The sequence below is a fragment of the Ascaphus truei genome, chromosome 1 (genome assembly GCF_040206685.1).
Source record: "Ascaphus truei isolate aAscTru1 chromosome 1, aAscTru1.hap1, whole genome shotgun sequence".
Lineage (NCBI taxonomy): Eukaryota > Metazoa > Chordata > Amphibia > Anura > Ascaphidae > Ascaphus > Ascaphus truei.
Genome location: NC_134483.1, coordinates 25,755,264 through 25,774,616, shown reverse-complemented (window position 1 = coordinate 25,774,616; position 19,353 = coordinate 25,755,264). Strand labels below are relative to the sequence as shown.

At 46.9% G+C, this 19,353-nt stretch overlaps 1 protein-coding gene across 2 annotated transcripts in view; it reads right to left on the bottom strand.

Moving 5' to 3' along the window:
• The window catches only part of PIK3C3 (phosphatidylinositol 3-kinase catalytic subunit type 3), a 248,129-nt gene that overhangs the window by 53,712 nt on the left and 175,064 nt on the right, over positions 1–19,353 (bottom strand). For both annotated transcript variants that reach the window (XM_075585255.1, XM_075585264.1), the window contains one exon: positions 4,652–4,742. In XM_075585255.1, coding sequence (XP_075441370.1) covers positions 4,652–4,742 — 91 coding nt within the window. The remainder of the gene's footprint in view (positions 1–4,651; positions 4,743–19,353) is intronic.

The following is a 19,353-nucleotide window of genomic DNA, read 5'->3' as shown; positions in this document are numbered from 1 at the left end:
TCTGATTGTGTCATTTTATTCACAGCAATGTTAAAGAAACGGCTACCCTGACTTCTAATAATCTGTTTACTGAAATGAAATGCTTATGCTCAGGTCCTTTATTAATAGTCATGAACTCCTTTTTGAGGCTTTGATTAAAAAAAGCCAGCAGAGAAACCAAAAATCGCATGCTGAATATTTACACAGCAAGCTCTCAGAAATGCAATGAGCTAAAACCATGATATAAGCTTGTTCGCCAAGCATAGCATTATGTTCATTAATGCGTCAAGATAAGTTAGGGATTGGTATCATTCTTTGTGTTTGGCTTTTATAGTTTCTTTGGCCAAGGCAGGATTGAAGGTTGGGGCAACTAGGCCTTTTCATAGTGAACCACTGGTAAATTCATAGTATATCACTGATGCTCTTGGGTGCCCCGCCTTACATCATCTCAGCCCTAATTTCTGACTATGCACCATCCCGACTCTTGCGTTCTGCTCAAGGATGTCTTCTCTTTACCCCTTTTGTGTCTACAGCCCCCTGCCACCTTAAACCTTTCTCACCGATTGCCACACCCCTCAACATCCGACTAGCTCCCCTCTCCATCCACCTTAAAGTCCAATCTTGAAACACACGTCTCTAACGAAGCATATGAGTAGCTCCCTGGCTGATACTACAGTATACACCTCATACATAAACCTTGGCCCCTTGCTGAAGCACTTACCAGAACACCTTCCTCTCTGTACGTTCTTCATACTTACCAATTAGATTGTAAGCTCTAAGGGGCAGGGACTCATTTTCCTAAAGTTACTTTTATGTCTGAAGCGCTTCTCCCCATTATATTTTATTTGTATTATTTATATGGTTGTCACATGTATCACTGCTGTGAAGCGCTATGTACATTAATGGCGCTATATAAATAAAGACATACAATACATACGAACAATAAGAGCTGCACAATCACTGCCACTCTAATTTGCTCCAGTACTTACAGGAATCAATGACCCTGTGCTCAAGGAAGCACATCAAATAATTGATTACTCGTTATACCATGGAAGGAGAGCGGGGCCGGCTCAGCCCAGTTCCTCCTCTTCCTCCATTGATGTCTCTCAGGCATGAGGTGAGAGTATGAGTAAAGCTGCGCTTATAGTGCCGGCGCCGCGGCGCAACAAATGCAGTGTCGCCGTTGCGTGCGCTTATAGTGCACGCGACAGCGCCAAAGCGACAGTGCTACCAGAAATCTGGTAGTCACTGATATTTGATTTTTTCGGCGACGGTCTCCCCTTGTGGCCAATCGGGAGCTTCTCCGTGCCTCTGCCCTCCCCTTTTGTGACCAGCGACGTCGCCAAAACTCCAACGACAACTATCGCAATGGTGACGGGTGACGTCATCGGTCGCGTCACCGTCTGTATAAGCGAGCCTAAGAATATAGTGAGAGACAGACGCAGAACAAGCATGTAATTAGAGAGAGGTAAGATACAGAAGTGGCCAGGTGGACATATAGAGAGAGGGAGCAGAAAGAGAGAGAGGGAGCAGAAATGGAGAAAGGGAGGGGGTTACAGTATAGAGGGATGAGCTAAGAGAGAGAGGGTATAAAAAAGAAGAAGGCACATAAAAATAAAGGGGTAGGGGGTGGGGCGGAGAAAATAGGGAGAGGGCACAGAGAGAAGGGAAAAGAGGGGAGTAGGGCAGAGGGGAGGGGAGTAGGGCAGAGGGAATGGAAGTAGGACAAGCCGAGGGGAGTAGGGCAGAGAGGAGGGGAGTAGGGCAGAGGGAATGGAAGTAGGGCAGGCCGAGGGGAGTAGGGCAGAGGGGAGTAGGGCAGAGGGAATGGAAGTAGGGCAGAGGGAATGGAAGTAGGGCAGGCCGAGGGGAGTAGGGCAGAGTGGAGGGGTCTAGGGCAGAGGGGAGTAGGGCAGAGGGGAGTAGCGCAGAGGGGAGGGGAGTAGCGTGTAGGGCAGGGGGGAGTAGGGCAGAGGGGAGTAGGGCAGAGGGGGGTAGGGCAGAGGGGAGGGGTGTAGGGCAGGGGAGTAGGGCCGAGGTGAGTAGGGCAGGGGGGAGGTGAGTAGGACAGAGGGCCCGCGTACACAATTTTTAATAACCTCGTGGAGAGGGGAAAGCCAACCGAAACCCATCTGTGTGAGGCACTGCAGCCTTTTTGGGGCCTCTACCTGTTCTGATGCATTGTAGATTCTTCTGTTTTTGGTACAATTTCAAAATGACCTGAAAATTGCAGGGAACCCTTTAAGGATGCCCGGGGAAGCCAAGGTTTGCTAGGACCCATGTTGAAAAACACTGGTATAGACCAACACATATATTACCAGTGTGGTGATATTAATAACGTAGAGGAGGGCCTGTGTGTGTCCTCAGATGGAGATAATAGGATACTCTGTGTCGTGATGAGCAGGTGTGAGTCAGCAGTAAGCCTAGTGTTGCATCGCTTTCACACAATCTGATCCAGTCACACAGACACTTGTTAAAAGGTAATATATTTTACTTGTAATGAGCTGACAAAGTATCCCTACAAATAAACACTGCATGAACCCATAGTCAACAAATGATCAAGTATCTTAGGTTCTGTTTATGTGCTTAGCCTTTCATTGCTTGAATCATCTACCATGGAGTTTTAATTACACTTCGGTTTCTATTTGTAAAAAAATATCATTAAAGAACCATTCAAAAGAGTCTCACAATGCTTGCTCTTATTAGATGTTGTTAATAAACTATAGATCAGCATAGACGACGGAGAGTGTGTTTGATTATTTAGTTACAATGTATACAGGGATGTTGCAATCCGAAGATGATGATATTATATACATCACTGGAAAGAACAATGACAACTTGTCAGAGATCTGACCAATTACTCAATATTCTTAGTATAGGCGCTCACTAAACAGATTTATATCTCTGTAGCAGCTACTGATGTCGTCATAATTCAGGAACTTACTTAATGAAATGCACCTAAATAGCAGCTGCTTGCACGGATAAGACTAATTATTAACGCAAATCTTATTTAGTGTGACTCCTATTCTGACAGGAATGTGTGGTGTACACCTCAATATGAACATCTATCATCAGACAGAGATTCCCCCCCATGGAGGGACTTTCTGTGCAAGCCAGAAGCAGTGCAATACCCAGAAATCACCACCCCAAAAAGGAAAAACATACAGCTCCTATTCCTCTGAGTATATTGTATCTTAATCATGGTAGATGCCGGATACCCCGGAATAATGTCACTGTATAGAGGTATAAATAAGAAACATATTATGTGTTCGACTCAGCTCAAAGACTATTCAATTGCATTGGGAAGAGAGACGCCGTCGCCATAAGCACTGTGCTGTGACAGTGTACTGTTTTCATGTTCACTTCCACGTCATTGCCCCATACCCAACGTGACCACCAGCGTAACCCTTCACCCAACAAGTACTACACGCACGCGTTTCACTGCACTCAGGAGCTCTCTCAAAGGCAATCAGATTTTCCCTGGAGAAAGCTCCTGGTTGGAGGAAAACTCGCGTTGGTCGGACTGCGAGGAGGGCTTGTTGGGTGGAGGTTACGCTGGTCACGTTGGGCAGTCACGCGGCAGGAGGGATGTGTTGCTCAACTTGCACCCACTAGGTTTTTATGGGCCCTGGCATTCCGTTACATTTAAATAAATTCCTGAGGCTCTGCTTTTAAGATTTACAGGACCGTATTATACTGTACAGTTGCTGAAGCGACTGCTCAGGCTGTTTTCTGCCAAAAATCCCTATACACTTCAATGCCAAAAAGGCATTAACAGCTGCTGCCTAACCTCGGGAATGGAAAATAGCACAAAGATAATGCTTCAAGAAAACTCACAGCTTATTCTTCATTTAAACTGAGTGAGTATTTGAGCCTGGTACACTTGGATGCCATGATAATAAAAATAAGGATGCTGTTCCCAAAACAATGGCCCACGAGTATAGTTTTATGTTGCACCATGAGATTATTTTCCCTGTACATTGCAGCGAGCATACTTTACATGCACAGTGGTTTACTAATCTCATCATTAAAAAAAAGAAAGTTCTTTTTACACACGGAGAATGAATATGCTCTAGCAATGGAGGGTCTATTTATATATTACCAATGGCACAGGGCGTCTTTTACATTTAATTATGGAGAACTGCAAAGCTTTTTGGCAACTTATTATATAGCTGCTGATTTACAAATGCCCATCAGAATTCCTGTTCTCCCCACTCCATGTTCCAATGCAGAATTCACACACATCTGTGCAGGGCCAGGGGTTCATGAAAGGTTTCACTGCATTAAAGTTACAATCCCACGTAGTTGGAAAGACGAATTTCTTAGGTGTCTCTGAATGGGGATGTGTTTCTCACTCAAGTGTTTAATTTACCCTTACCCCACCATGTCCGAATCAGAGTACCAGTAAAGTTAAGTGGAGGTGGGGAGGACTCGGATGTACATCTACTAACTTAAAAAAAATTAGGAGTAGAAAATGTATCAATTACCCAGCTAAGACCCTTAAGACATGTCCCTGGAATTAGTTCACTTTGGTCCAAGGAGGGATTGCTCCTTTAATGTTGTAATCAGAATGTGAGGCGTAAACGCATTGTAAATGATTATATGTGTTACCACAGTATGATTAGGATTATAGTATGTTAGCATTTCTTCAATTAAACGACTGTTCCATTACCTTTTTGACAGTCTTATCTGGCTCCAATGCAATATCGGGGATGTTGGCGTCCACCATGAGAGAGAAAAGGTTTAAGATCAAGTTGGAATACCTAGGAAAACAAATTTACACCGTATTAATATTTACTGTACATGACTTTAGATCGCTACCTGCTCTACAAAAAGCATATTTAACAGCCACATACCAAAAAAATCAGACTTTATTATCAGAGTCAAATACAAGACACCATATACTGTGAGAGTCTAAATACATAATGCTTAAATACATAAATGAGCCTGCTCCAGCATACTAACACAGGACCTAGAGCCTGTACTAGCGTACTGACACAGGAGCGAGAGCCTGCACCAGGATACTAACACAGGAGCGAGAGCCCGCACCAGGATACTGACACAGGAGCGAGAGCCTGCGCCAGGATACTAACACAGGAGCGAGAGCCCGCGCCAGGATACTAACACAGGAGCGAGAGCCCGCGCCAGGATACTAACACAGGAGTGAGAGCATGCACCAACTAACACAGGAGCGAGAGCCCGCGCCAGGATACTAACACAGGAGCGAGAGCCTGCACAAGGATACAAACACAGGAGCGAGAGCCCGCGCCAGGATACTAACACAGGAGCGAGAGCCCGCGCCAGGATGCTAACACAGGCGCGAGAGCCTGCACCAGGACACTAACACAGGAGCGAGAGCCTGCACCAGGATACTAACACAGGAGCAAGAGCCTGCACCAGGATACTAACACAGGAGCGAGAGCCTGCACCGGGATACTAACACAGGAGCGAGAGCCTGATCCAGGATACTAACACAGGAGCGAGAGCCTGCACCAGAATACTAACACAGGAGCGAGAGCCTGCACCAGGATACTAACACAGGAGCGAGAGCCTGCACCAGGATACTAACACAGGAGCGAGAGCCTGCACCAGGATACTAACACAGGAGCGAGAGCCTGCACCAGGATACTAACACAGGAGCGAGAGCCTGCACCGGGATACTAACACAGGAGCGAGAGCCTGCCCCAGGATACTAACACAGGAGCGAGAGCCTGCACCAGGATACTAACACAGGAGCGAGAGCCTGCACCAGGATACTAACACAGGAACGAGAGCCCGCACCAGGATACTAGCACAGGAACGAGAGCCCGCACCAGGATACTAACACAGGAGTGAGAGCCTGCACCAGGATACTAACACAGGAGTGAGAGCATGCACCAACTAACACAGGAGCGAGAGCCTGTACCAGGATACTAACAGGAGCGAGAGCCTGCACCAGGACACTAACAGTAGCGAGAGCCTGCACCAGGATACTAACACAGGAGCGAGAGCATGCACCAGGATACTAACACAGGAACGAGAGCCTGCACCAGGATACTAACACAGGAGCGAGAGCCTGCACCAGGATATTAACACAGGAGCGAGAGCATGCACCAGGATACTAACACAGGAGCAAGAGCCTGCACCAGGATACTAACACAGGAGCGAGAGCCTGCACCAGAATACGAACAAAGGAGTGAGAGCCTGCACCAACTAACACAGGAGCGAGAGCCTGCGCCAGGATACTAACACAGGAGCGAGAGCCTGCACCAGGATACTAACACAGGAGCGAGAGCCTGCACCAGGATACTAACACAGGAGCGAGAGCCTGCACCAGGATACTAACACAGGAGCGAGAGCCTGCACCAGGATACTAACACAGGAGCGAGAGCCTGCACCAACTAACACAGCAGCGAGAGCCTGCACCAGGATACTAACACAGGAGCGAGAGCCTGCACCAACTAACACAGGAGCGAGAGCCTGCACCAGGATACTGACACAGGAGCGAGAGCCTGGACCAGGATACTAACACAGGAGCGAGAGCCTGCACCAACTAACACAGGAGCGAGAGCCTGCACTAGGATACTAACACAGGATCGAGAGCCTGCACCAGGATACTAACACAGGAGCGAGAGCCTGCACCAGGATACTAGCACAGGAGCGAGAGCCTGCAACAGGATACTAACACAGGAGCGAGAGCCTGCACCGGGATACTAACACAAGAGCGAGAGCCTGCACCGGGATACTAACACAGGAGCGAGAGCCTGCACCAGGATACTAACACAGGAGCGAGAGCCCGCACCGGGATACTAACACAGGAGCGAGAGCCTGCACCAGGATACTAACACAGGAGCGAGGATCCTAACACAAGAGTGAGAGCCTGCACAAGGATACTAACACAGGAGCGAGAGCCTGCACCAGGATACTAACACAGGAGCGAGAGCCTGCGCCAGGATACTAACACAGGAGCGAGAGCCTGCACCAGGATACTAACCCAGGAGCGAGAGCCCGCACCAGAATACTAACACAGGACCTAGAGCCTGCACCAGGATACTAACACAGGAGCGAGAGCCTGCACCAGGATACTAACACAGGAGCGAGAGCCTGCACCAGAATACTAACACAGGAGCGAGAGCCTGCACCAGGATACTAACACAGGAGCGAGAGCCTGCATCGGGATACTAACACAGGAGCGAGAGCCTGCCCCAGGATACTAACACAGGAGCGAGAGCCTGCACCAGGATACTAACACAGGAGCGAGAGCCTGCACCGGGATACTAACACAGGAGCGAGAGCCTGCCCCAGGATACTAACACAGGAGCAAGAGCCTGCACCAGGATACTAACACAGGAGCGAGAGCCTGCACCAGGATACTAACACAGGAACGAGAGCCCGCACCAGGATACTAGCACAGGAACGAGAGCCCGCACCAGGATACTAACACAGGAGTGAGAGCCTGCACCAGGATACTAACACAGGAGTGAGAGCATGCACCAACTAACACAGGAGCGAGAGCCTGTACCAGGATACTAACAGGAGCGAGAGCCTGCACCAGGACACTAACAGTAGCGAGAGCCTGCACCAGGATACTAACACAGGAGCGAGAGCATGCACCAGGATACTAACACAGGAACGAGAGCCTGCACCAGGATACTAACACAGGAGCGAGAGCCTGCACCAGGATATTAACACAGGAGCGAGAGCATGCACCAGGATACTAACACAGGAGCAAGAGCCTGCACCAGGATACTAACACAGGAGCGAGAGCCTGCACCAGAATACGAACAAAGGAGTGAGAGCCTGCACCAACTAACACAGGAGCGAGAGCCTGCGCCAGGATACTAACACAGGAGCGAGAGCCTGCACCAGGATACTAACACAGGAGCGAGAGCCTGCACCAGGATACTAACACAGGAGCGAGAGCCTGCACCAGGATACTAACACAGGAGCGAGAGCCTGCACCAGGATACTAACACAGGAGCGAGAGCCTGCACCAACTAACACAGGAGCGAGAGCCTGCACCAGGATACTAACACAGGAGCGAGAGCCTGCACCAACTAACACAGGAGCGAGAGCCTGCACCAGGATACTGACACAGGAGCGAGAGCCTGGACCAGGATACTAACACAGGAGCGAGAGCCTGCACCAACTAACACAGGAGCGAGAGCCTGCACCAGGATACTAACACAGGAGCGAGAGCCTGCACCAACTAACACAGAAGCGAGAGCCTGCACCAGGATACTAACACAGGATCGAGAGCCTGCACCAGGATACTAACACAGGAGCGAGAGCCTGCACCAGGATACTAACACAGGAGCGAGAGCCTGCACCAACTAACACAGAAGCGAGAGCCTGCACTAGGATACTAACACAGGATCGAGAGCCTGCACCAGGATACTAACACAGGAGCGAGAGCCTGCACCAGGATACTAGCACAGGAGCGAGAGCCTGCAACAGGATACTAACACAGGAGCGAGAGCCTGCACCGGGATACTAACACAAGAGCGAGAGCCTGCACCGGGATACTAACACAGGAGCGAGAGCCTGCACCAGGATACTAACACAGGAGCGAGAGCCCGCACCGGGATACTAACACAGGAGCGAGAGCCTGCACCAGGATACTAACACAGGAGCGAGGATCCTAACACAAGAGTGAGAGCCTGCACAAGGATACTAACACAGGAGCGAGAGCCTGCACCAGGATACTAACACAGGAGCGAGAGCCTGCGCCAGGATACTAACACAGGAGCGAGAGCCTGCACCAGGATACTAACCCAGGAGCGAGAGCCCGCACCAGAATACTAACACAGGACCTAGAGCCTGCACCAGGATACTAACACAGGAGCGAGAGCCTGCACCAGGATACTAACACAGGAGCGAGAGCCTGCACCAGAATACTAACACAGGAGCGAGAGCCTGCACCAGGATACTAACACAGGAACGAGAGCCCGCACCAGGATACTAACAAAGGAGTGAGAGCCTGCACCAGGATACTAACACAGGAGTGAGAGCATGCACCAACTAACACAGGAGCGAGAGCCTGTACCAGGATACTAACAGGAGCGAGAACCTGCACCAGGACACTAACAGTAGCGAGAGCCTGCACCAGGATACTAACACAGGAGCGAGAGCATGCACCGGGATACTAACACAGGAACGAGAGCCTGCACCAGGATACTAACACAGGAGCGAGAGCCTGCACCAGGATACTAACACAGGAGCGAGAGCATGCACCAGGATACTAACACAGGAGCGAGAGCCTGCACCAGGATACTAACGCAGAAGCGAGAGCCCGTGCCAGGATACTAACACAGGATCGAGAGCCTGCGCCAGGATACTAACACAGGAGCGAGTGCCTGCACCAGGATACTAACACAGGAGCGAGAGCCTGCACCAGGATACTAACACAGGAGCGAGAGCCTGCACCAGAATACGAACACAGGAGTGAGAGCCTGCACCAACTAACACAGGAGCGAGAGCCTGCGCCAGGATACTAACACAGGAGCGAGAGCCTGCACCAACTAACACAGGAGCGAGAGCCTGCACCAGGATACTAACACAGGAGCGAGAGCCTGCACCAGGATACTAACACAGGAGCGAGAGCCTGCACCAACTAACACAGGAGCGAGAGCCTGCACCAGGATACTGACACAGGAGCGAGAGCCTGCACCAGGATACTAACACAGGAGCGAGAGCCTGCACCAACTAACACAGGAGCGAGAGCCTGCACCAAGATACTAACACAGGAGCGAGAGCCTGCACCAGGATACTAACACAGGAGCGAGAGCCTGCACCAACTAACACAGAAGCGAGAGCCTGCACCAGGATACTAACACAGGATCGAGAGCCTGCGCCAGGATACTCAGACAGGAGTGAGAGCCTGCACCAGGATATTAACACAGGAGCGAGAGCCTGCACCAGGATACTAGCACAGGAGCGAGAGCCTGCACCAGGATACTAACACAGGAGCGAGAGCCTGCACCGGGATACTAACACAGGAGCGAGAGCATGCACCGGGATACTAACACAGGAGCGAGAGCCTGCACCAGGATACTAACACAGGAGCGAGAGCCCGCACCGGGATACTAACACAGGAGCGAGAGCCTGCACCAGGATACTAACACAGGAGCGAGAGCCCGCACCAGGATACTAACACAAGAGCGAGAGCCTGCACAAGGATACTAACACAGGAGCGAGAGCCTGCGCCAGGATACTAACACAGGAGCGAGAGCCTGCGCCAGGATACTAACACAGGAGCGAGAGCCTGCACCAGGATACTAACACAGGAGCGAGAGCCCGCACCAGGATACTAACACAAGAGCGCGAGCCCGCACTGGGATACTAACACAGGAGCGAGAGCCTGCACCAGGATACTAATGCAGGAGCGAGAGCCCGCACTGGGATACTACACAGGAGCGAGAGCCTGCACCAGGATACTAACACAGGAGTGAGAGCCCGCGCCAGGATACTAACACAGGAGCGAGAGCCTGCACCAACTAACACAGGAGCGAGAGCCTGCGCCAGGATACTAACACAGGAGCGAGAGCCTGCGCCAGGATACTAACACAGGAGCGAGAGCATGCACCAACTAACACAGGAGCGAGAGCCTGCACCAACTAACACAGGAGCGAGAGCCTGCACCAACTAACACAGGAGCGAGTGCCCGTGCTATAGTCAGGGGTTGGTTTGGGAGAACAGTACAACGAAATTGCAAAGATACGTACACGTCTACTGCAGGTTCTTTCATTCATACAGCCCTCCGTATCGTGGCACTCGCTGCCTCTCACTGTCTCTATTTACCTCTTCCCCAGGGTCTGTTACTCTTTTTACCACTTATTATACAAGTCTTATAGTGTCCCTCTTTTTCTTCCACATACTAGGTCCCTCTTACTTGCTTAATTAATGGATTAAATGAGGAGCGCTATCGATAAAGACATTTCAAACCATTGCTTTTACAGTCTAGCAGTGGCACATAATTTAGCACCTGAGTCCTTTTTTGTTTTATACTTGCTGTATGTTGCTCGGACATCCGCAAAGCTTGTGCACTCTGTGTAATGCTCAGGCCACCATACTGGGTTAAATCCGTGTGATCGGCACTTTGTAAAAACCTGACACGTAAAAGTATGTTAAATCCTTGTTATACTTTCAGTGTTTCCGTGGTAACTAAATGCTTTAGAGGATTCATACCATCTTTACCTAATCTCCTTCATTACAAGACTGCTTGAGGAACTTTGTACCTGCTGTGCAAACACAATGCCAATCAACTTTCTCTCTCAGATCTTTCATGGAAAGTAATTATGAGACAATGACCAGCTAGAGCGGAGCAACATACAGCAAGTATAAAACAAAAAAGGACTCGGGCGCTAAATTATGTGCCACTGCTAGACTGTAAAAGCAATGGTTTGAAATGGAGAATGGTCTAATAACTTATCAGAACCTATATCCTGCTTCCTACCCTGATTACGGGCATAGTTTGCTAAACATTGCTAAGCTGTAAAAAGTGGTAGCACCAGGAATAGCAATAGTGGTTCTTATTTTTTTCTCTCTGAAGACACCCCTATGTACAATGCTGAGTTACAGACACCCCTATATATAATGCTGAGTTCCGGATGCACCCCTATGTACAATGCCAAGTTACGGAGACACCCCTATATATAATGCTGAGTTCCGGAGGCACCCTCTGTATAATGCCAAGTTACGGAGACACCCCTATATATAATGCTGAGTTCCGGAGGCACCCCTATGTATAATGCTGAGTTACGGAGACACCCCTATGTATAATGCTGAGTTACAGAGACACCCCTATGTATAATGCTGAGTTGTGGAGACACCCCTATGTAAAATGCTGAGCTACGGAGGCACCCCTATATATAAATCTGAGTTGCGGAGGCACCCCTATGTATAATGCTCATTTACGGAGACACCCCTATGTATAATGCTGAGTTGCGAAGACACCCCTATGTATAATGCAGGGTTGGGGCGACACCCCTATGTATAATGCTGAGTTGCGAAGACACCCCTATGTATAATGCAGAGTTGGGGCGACACCCCTATGTATAATGCTGAGTTGCGGAGACACCCCTATGTATAGTGCTGAGTTACGGAGGCACCCCTATATATAAATCTGAGTTGTGGAGGCACCCCTATGTATAATGCCGAGTTGGTGAGGCACCCCTATGTATAATGCAGAGGTGGGGAGGCACCCCTAAGTATAATGCAGAGGTGGGGAGGCACCCCTAAGTATAATGCAGAGGTGGGGAGGCACCTCTATGTATAATGCAGAGATGCGGAGATACCCCTATGTATAAAGCCGAGTTGCGGAGGCACCCCTATGTATAAAGCAGAGTTGGGCAGGCACCCCTATGTATAATGCTCAGTTGCGGAGGCCGCCCTATGTATAATGCTGCCCCATAGATCATTATCTTGCCATTCAGTCCCCAGCTAAACAGATGAGGGATTAGCAGATGCTGCTGCTTAAAACAGCCCATTAACATCCAGAATTTCGACCAATCAGCGGTGGTTTCTGAAGAGTCAATAGCTTTAGCACATCATTTCTGAGCATTCAGTACTGCATAGATCCCAGGCACTCTCCTGTTCTGTATATAATCACTAAGCGCTGAAAGATACACACAAGTATGTGTGCATTTACTTACACAGCTACATCCCCAACTATGTACATCTGGATCGATATACACTTGTTTATAGTAGCGAACATTGGATACTGTTAATGTATCTCTGTATCGTACTTCACGTCTTAATAAAAACTGTTGGAAAAGGACTTTCAGATATAAACCGTACAGTAGCCCCTGTACAGCATCTACGAAATCTCCTACCTACAAAATAATCTACTTTGCATCTTGAATGACATGTTAGAAATAAAGTAAATATTTTCTCAGTGGGGCACACTGCAAAGTGACTTTATCACAAGATCGTAGCACACACAATACATTTTCAGTCATCGTCGAAAGTACATACAGTACATAGTCCTAGTAAGCTGAAAACCCAAACCCATTGTGTGTTTGTGTGCTGTGTATATACATACTTACATACACAGTGGCTAGAAAAAAGTTTGTGAACCGCAATGATAATTACAGAAATTCCATAGTATTTCCATGACAACCTTCTTGAATCAAAACCAGACTTTCTTAAATATCCAACAGGGTGTATCAATTAGACATGAGTAATTAAGATTCAGGGTATGTGAAAAAGTAAGTGAAAACCCTTGTTTTATCAGCTAAATTAAAGGGGCTAATTAGAATGAGGTGTTTAAATAATTAGGTGGATCTCCAGGTGTGAGTTTTGGAGGCTCCACCCTGTATAAAGATTAGAAACATTGTGAGTTTGGTCTTTGCCATACAGGTGCATGGACACGTCATGCCACGATCAAAATAAAATCTCTGAGGACCACAGAAAAGCAGTTATTTATGCTTGGTCTAGAAAGGGTTACACAACTATTTCAAGGATTTGGGGCTCCACCAAATGTCGGACAAATGGAGAAAGTTCAAGACCAAAGTCACTCTACCCGGGAGCAGTCGTCCTAGCAAAATATCGGCAAGAACAAACCGGCAAATCATCCAGGAAGTCACAAAGAACCCCCGAGTAACAGCTAAGGATCTGCAGGCCACACTCACCTTGCCTAATTTGAGTGTTCATGACTGAACTATCAGAAAAATACTAAACAAGAATGGTGTTCATGGAAGGATAGCCAGGAGGAAACTACTCCTCTCTAAAAAGAACATTGCTGTCTGTCTGAAGTTCGCCAAAGAGCACATAGATGATCCACAAGACTTCTGGAACAATATTTTCTGGACAGACGAGTCAAAGGTAGAACTTTTTGGCCTCAATGAGAAACGTTATGTTTGGCAAAAACCAAACACTGCGTTCAAAACAGAATAACCTCATCCCAACCGTCTAGCATGGTGGGGAGTGTGATGGTTTGGCGCTAATTTGCTGCCTCAGGATCTTGACAGCTTGTCATCATTAACACAATATAGTGAGAGAAAGTGACAGAGGTCACCAAAGTCCCCTATTAGTTGCACTCACGGCAGGAACAAGTTACATTACTATAAGATGCAAATATCCTCAGTCTGGACTCAAAGTCCCTGGTAAGATTAAATAGTAACTTGAAGATATAATATCCACAGATAGACAGATGTCTAAAAAAAACAAATGAACATAATCCATAAAGGACTATGTGTCCACAGAAAATGTCTAATGGCCTAAGGTATACAATGGCATCCACTATTAAAATCCAAAAAATTAAAAAAATTAAAAAAAACCTTTAATACATCATTTATAACGCCGAAAAGCAAGTGACATAAAAATAAAACGAATTGTGATGTTAAAATACCCCTGTAGGGGAGCGGGTGGGTCCAGTGGGGCCCGAGACGGGGTGACTGGGATCGCAAGTTACTACAGAGGGAGTGCAGATGGATTCAAACCTTAGGTACATTTGCACCTAATGGTTTGAATGAAGGTTTTATTTATATTTCATTCATATAGACTCACCACAGTGTTCCATTGAGCTGCTTCGCGACATGGGGTCTAATTTTATTAGTGGGATCCAGGGATATAGCTTAACTTTAGAGACCCGTTTTGTCCTTCGGGGCGGGTCGTCTAGGTCAGCACATTCCTACACCACAAGGGAATCCAGCATTCATTTTAGAAGACTCGTTTTGTCCTATGGGGCGGGTCATATAGTGTAGTACAATCCTACTCTGCACTTTATAATATCCCTTATGATCACGATTTGCAGCCCTTGGTTCACGATCTAATAATTAAATATACTCTTGTGAGCGTTAGGAATTACTCCCTCTGTATATACTTGTTTCCCTTTGAGTATGCATACATACACACAGTGTGTACACCTAAGCACTTTATGCTAAAGGCACTATATGCCTTTAACAATGACTTCTAGTGACATGGTGCCATCTGCGCATGTGCACACATATAACAGTATAGGCACACGCATCCGTTATTTGCTGTGCTAAGTATGTACACTGACAGGGCAATACACATGTGTTCATGCACCTCTTATCTATTTACTTAGTTATTTAATTGATTACTTTTGTATTTCTAGGTGTGCACGCTGACTGGTTGATCAATTCACAGCAGCAGCGTGCACATCCATTGGGCAGTCTAGCCCAGCCTCCTTCCTGGCCTCAAATATAACTGTGAACGAGTCATTCACAGCACTAGCTCCTCCCCCCTTGATGAAGTGTGAAGCACCACACGAAACGCGTCGGGGTGTGACGTCACTTGTGGGCGTCTGAGAGCGGGAGTACTCGTGGAGTGGAGCAGCATCTGTTGGGAGTTATTATTGGTCGGGGCATTCACAGTAACGTTAGGAGCACGGTCGTATCACCTTCATTTACTAACTGCTTATGTATATGCAATCGTGGGTATACTAGGAGGTTTTTGACTGGAGTTTATATTTATATGTACCTCCCTAAGGCGCACCACCATATATACATATAGATACAATTGGTATCCTATGAACTGATGACCTTACACCCCTTTACATAGGCTACCTATGGTTTAAGTGTTTTCCCTGACCTACCCACAGAGCCAGCATGGCTTTGGTAATAACACTAGGGATACCATGAGATATATGTACAATACTTATTACTACTGATCTGGTATCCCTCACTTTATTGGTTGCTCCCTCCCACCCGCTCCCCTACAGGGGTATTTTAACATCACAATTCGTTTTATTTTTTATGTCACTTGCTTTTCGGCGTTATAAATGATGTATTAAAGGTTTTTTTATTTTTTGGATTTTAATAGTGGATGCCATTGGTATACCTTAGGCCATTAGACATTTTCTGTGGACACATGGTCCTTTATGGATTATGTTCATTTGTTTTTTAGACATCTGTCCATCTGTGGATATTATATCTTCTAGTTACTATTTCATCTTACCTGGTACTTTGAGTCCATACTGAGGATATTTGCATCTTTTAGTCATGTAACTTGTTCCTGCCGTGAGTGCAACTAATAGGGGACTTTGGTGACCTCTGTCACTTTCTTTCACTATATTGTTTTATTCCCTGTGCACCAGGCCTTTTCTCTCTATATAGTACTTTTGATATTATGGTTTGAGCGACGTCCCATTTCTTTTTCTTTACATCATTAACCCAACCATGAATTCTGCATTGTATCAGAAGATTCTAGAGGAGAATGCCAGGCCCTCTATCTGTGAGATGAAGCTTAAAACGAAAGTGGGTCATGCAGCAAGACAAAGATCCTAAACATACAAGTAAATCTACAAAAGAATGGCTACAGAAGAAGAAATTCTACATTTTAGAATGGCCTAGTCAAAGTCCATATGTAAACCCCATCGAAATGTTGCAGTAGGACCTGATGTGAGCCATCAATGCAAGGAAGCCCTCAAATGTCTGGTGCCCAGTGTCCCCCTACCTCCCGGCGAGGTCGAGCCGGACAGAGGAGGCAGGGGCAGGTGCGGGCGGCACTGCGGGAAGTATGGAGCAGCGATCGGTTCGCAGGAGGCTCTGGCGGCTCCCTCTGCAGGGCTCCACCATCTTGGATTCCATTGCGCATGCGCAAGATGCCACGCATGCGCAGTGGTAGGCGCGCGAGGCGGCCATAGAGCAGGCTCCTTGGGGAACTACAAGCCCCATCATGTAAAGGGGCTGCGATCACGTGGGCGCGAACAGCCAATAGGGCAGCGGCAATCTCCTGCTCACCAAAATATACATTTTGCGTGCAAGAGGAGCGCGCCAGTCAGAGCAGGGACGCCATCAGGGTAGGGTGTATGTGTGCATGTGTGCATGTGTCTTTAGCATCTGTACTAGGCCAGAGACCCCATTAGGCCCCAGCTAGGCCCTGACTCCCCTCAGCTTGTGGTTGCTGTAGGGACAGGCCCATAGCATTGAAGTGAGGGACACAGCCAGGACGCGGCGGCATCCTGACCTCAGGTGATCTGGGACCAGACACATGCCACAAAGAGACATTGCATATGGTGGTACAATCCCAGCGGGACCGACCCAACGTAGAGGTGGAGGCTTAGAGGTTACCGTCACTGGATCCGTGGATTCCATCAGCATCACTGCGCGCAGGTACCTCATCTCACCAAAGTGCACCAACTATACACGGGCTAGTGGGGCAGTGCTGTCTCACACACTTAGGTGGGTGGTTGATTCTGTGGACACTGGAATGGTACGGTGCCCGGAGCACCTCAGTACAATTCCCTGCCCGGTGGAGCTTACAATCTATGTTTTTGGTGCCCAAGGCACAGGGAGATAAAGTGACTTGCCCAAGGTCACCAGGAGCCGACACCAGGAATTGAACCAGGCTCCCCTGCTTCAAACTCTCAGTACAAGTCAGTTTCTTTACTCACTGAGAGAGATATATCTATCTCTATCTATCTCTACCTTTATCTATCTATCTACTGTATCTATCTATCTATCTATCTATCTATCTATCTATCTATCTATCTATCTATCTATCTATCTATCTATCTACTGTATCTATCTATCTATCTATCTATCTATCTATCTATCTATCTATCTATCTATCTATCTATCTCTACCTTTATCTATCTATCTATCAATCTATCTATCTCTATATATATATATACTCATTTGGGGTGCTACTGGGTTTGTGACCTAATGTACAGTATACAACAAGAAACAAAAAGGTCCCAATGCTACATCCAACATGACACATTATTTAGTACATTACTATGTATTTTATCTTTCTCCATAAATATGGGTCATTTACTTCAATACTTTGGCCAAAATATTTTAAGACTACAATCCTGTCACACAAAATCCATTTCAGTAGGTCCTACACTCCCAATATGTCTTACAGTATATATTTCTATTTCTAATAGAAAGTAACAATGGCAGATCACCTATAGTAAATTAGTAAAGAACTACAAACATGTTCATGTAATACGCTTCCTATAACGGGTAACAATTATTAAAAACAATATATTCTGCATTGCTGTCTATATCAGGCCCCTGGTGTCTAACCCTCAGTGCATCCGACGCTGAAACAGCAAGCATTGTAAGTATGTTAAAAAATGCATTTTAAATGGTTTTATAGAGCAGTCGTTAGGGAAAATATTAATTATTAAGTTAATTAAAGAATTACATTTTATAGCTTTTTTTATTGTACCATCACCTACTATATTCAAAGGGTAGAAAGACAATTTGTTTTCCATTTCTGCTGTAACAATAGACAAATAAAAAGGAGTCCAGGGAAATGTGACTTCAATTATCTAGTTATAGTTTTCCCCCAAAATGGCTGTATAATTTACAGCAGATAGAAATGCTATTGCAGAATTAGACTGGTAAACGCTAAAGTGCTTGTGGGGCCTTACCACATGGGTGCAATAAGCTCATGCAGCTCCACTAAGGTAACATTGATGCAGCTTCGAAACAACTTATCTGGTGTGTGAAATTGGTTTTCTTGCCAAAAATTCTGTCCCCCTTAAAGGACACGATTTACTGGTTTTCTGAGCAAAATGAGTACGTTTCCATTTTCTTCGGATCTCAGGTAAAGATGATAAAAACAGATGTACAGTACTTGGTTTCTATGGATGCAGTAAACTTAGACAAATTACTTATAAATATTAGAGGTATTGAGCAGTAGCAGATGTTACACTGAGTGGGTGGGCAACTCCAGGTCCTCAAGAGCCACCAACAGGTCAGGTTTTCAGGATATCCCAGCCTCAGCACAGGTGGCTCATGCAAAGACTGTTACACCCTTACTCCCCTGCTAACACTTTACCGCGGGTGTGAGATCGAACGTGTGACTTGCTATGCAAACAAATGGAGAGGTAATTGGTGTTCCGGTAAATACTTCCTAGTGTAAGGGAACGGGTGGAACAGTATTCGCCAGGGTTATGCACGGCTGCCACGTCCCTTCTGCTTGTGCATATATATGTTTGTAGTCCTTTATGACCCTGGGTGGTCTGAATGCTCTTCCCAAAGCTGCTTATGTAAGCGCTTTACTTTGTGATATTAACTTGATAAAGCAGCTTGTCTTCTTCTATGTGGGATTCCCCTCCCCCTCTTCTCAACTGGCGTTGACCTATTATGCTGTGATGGGTGTTTGGATACAATTTTGACATCACCACAAGAGTCGGTTACTCATAATAACTACAACGCCTGATTATCATCTGAAGCATGTGAGTGAAATACCACACATTCCTGATCTATTGCTATCATTGTACATCATTGCACTATTTTTGCTCCTTTGTTTTTTTCTCTATTCTATATGTTCTTGGATATATCTGCGCCCCGTGTTCTGCTGCCCACCACGGTTTCTGGACTTGGAGAGTCCTGTTTCGGAGCTGCATTATTTCCAAAGACGGTGTAATTATCTATTTATCACTAATCACTATAAGGATTATATATACGGTATATT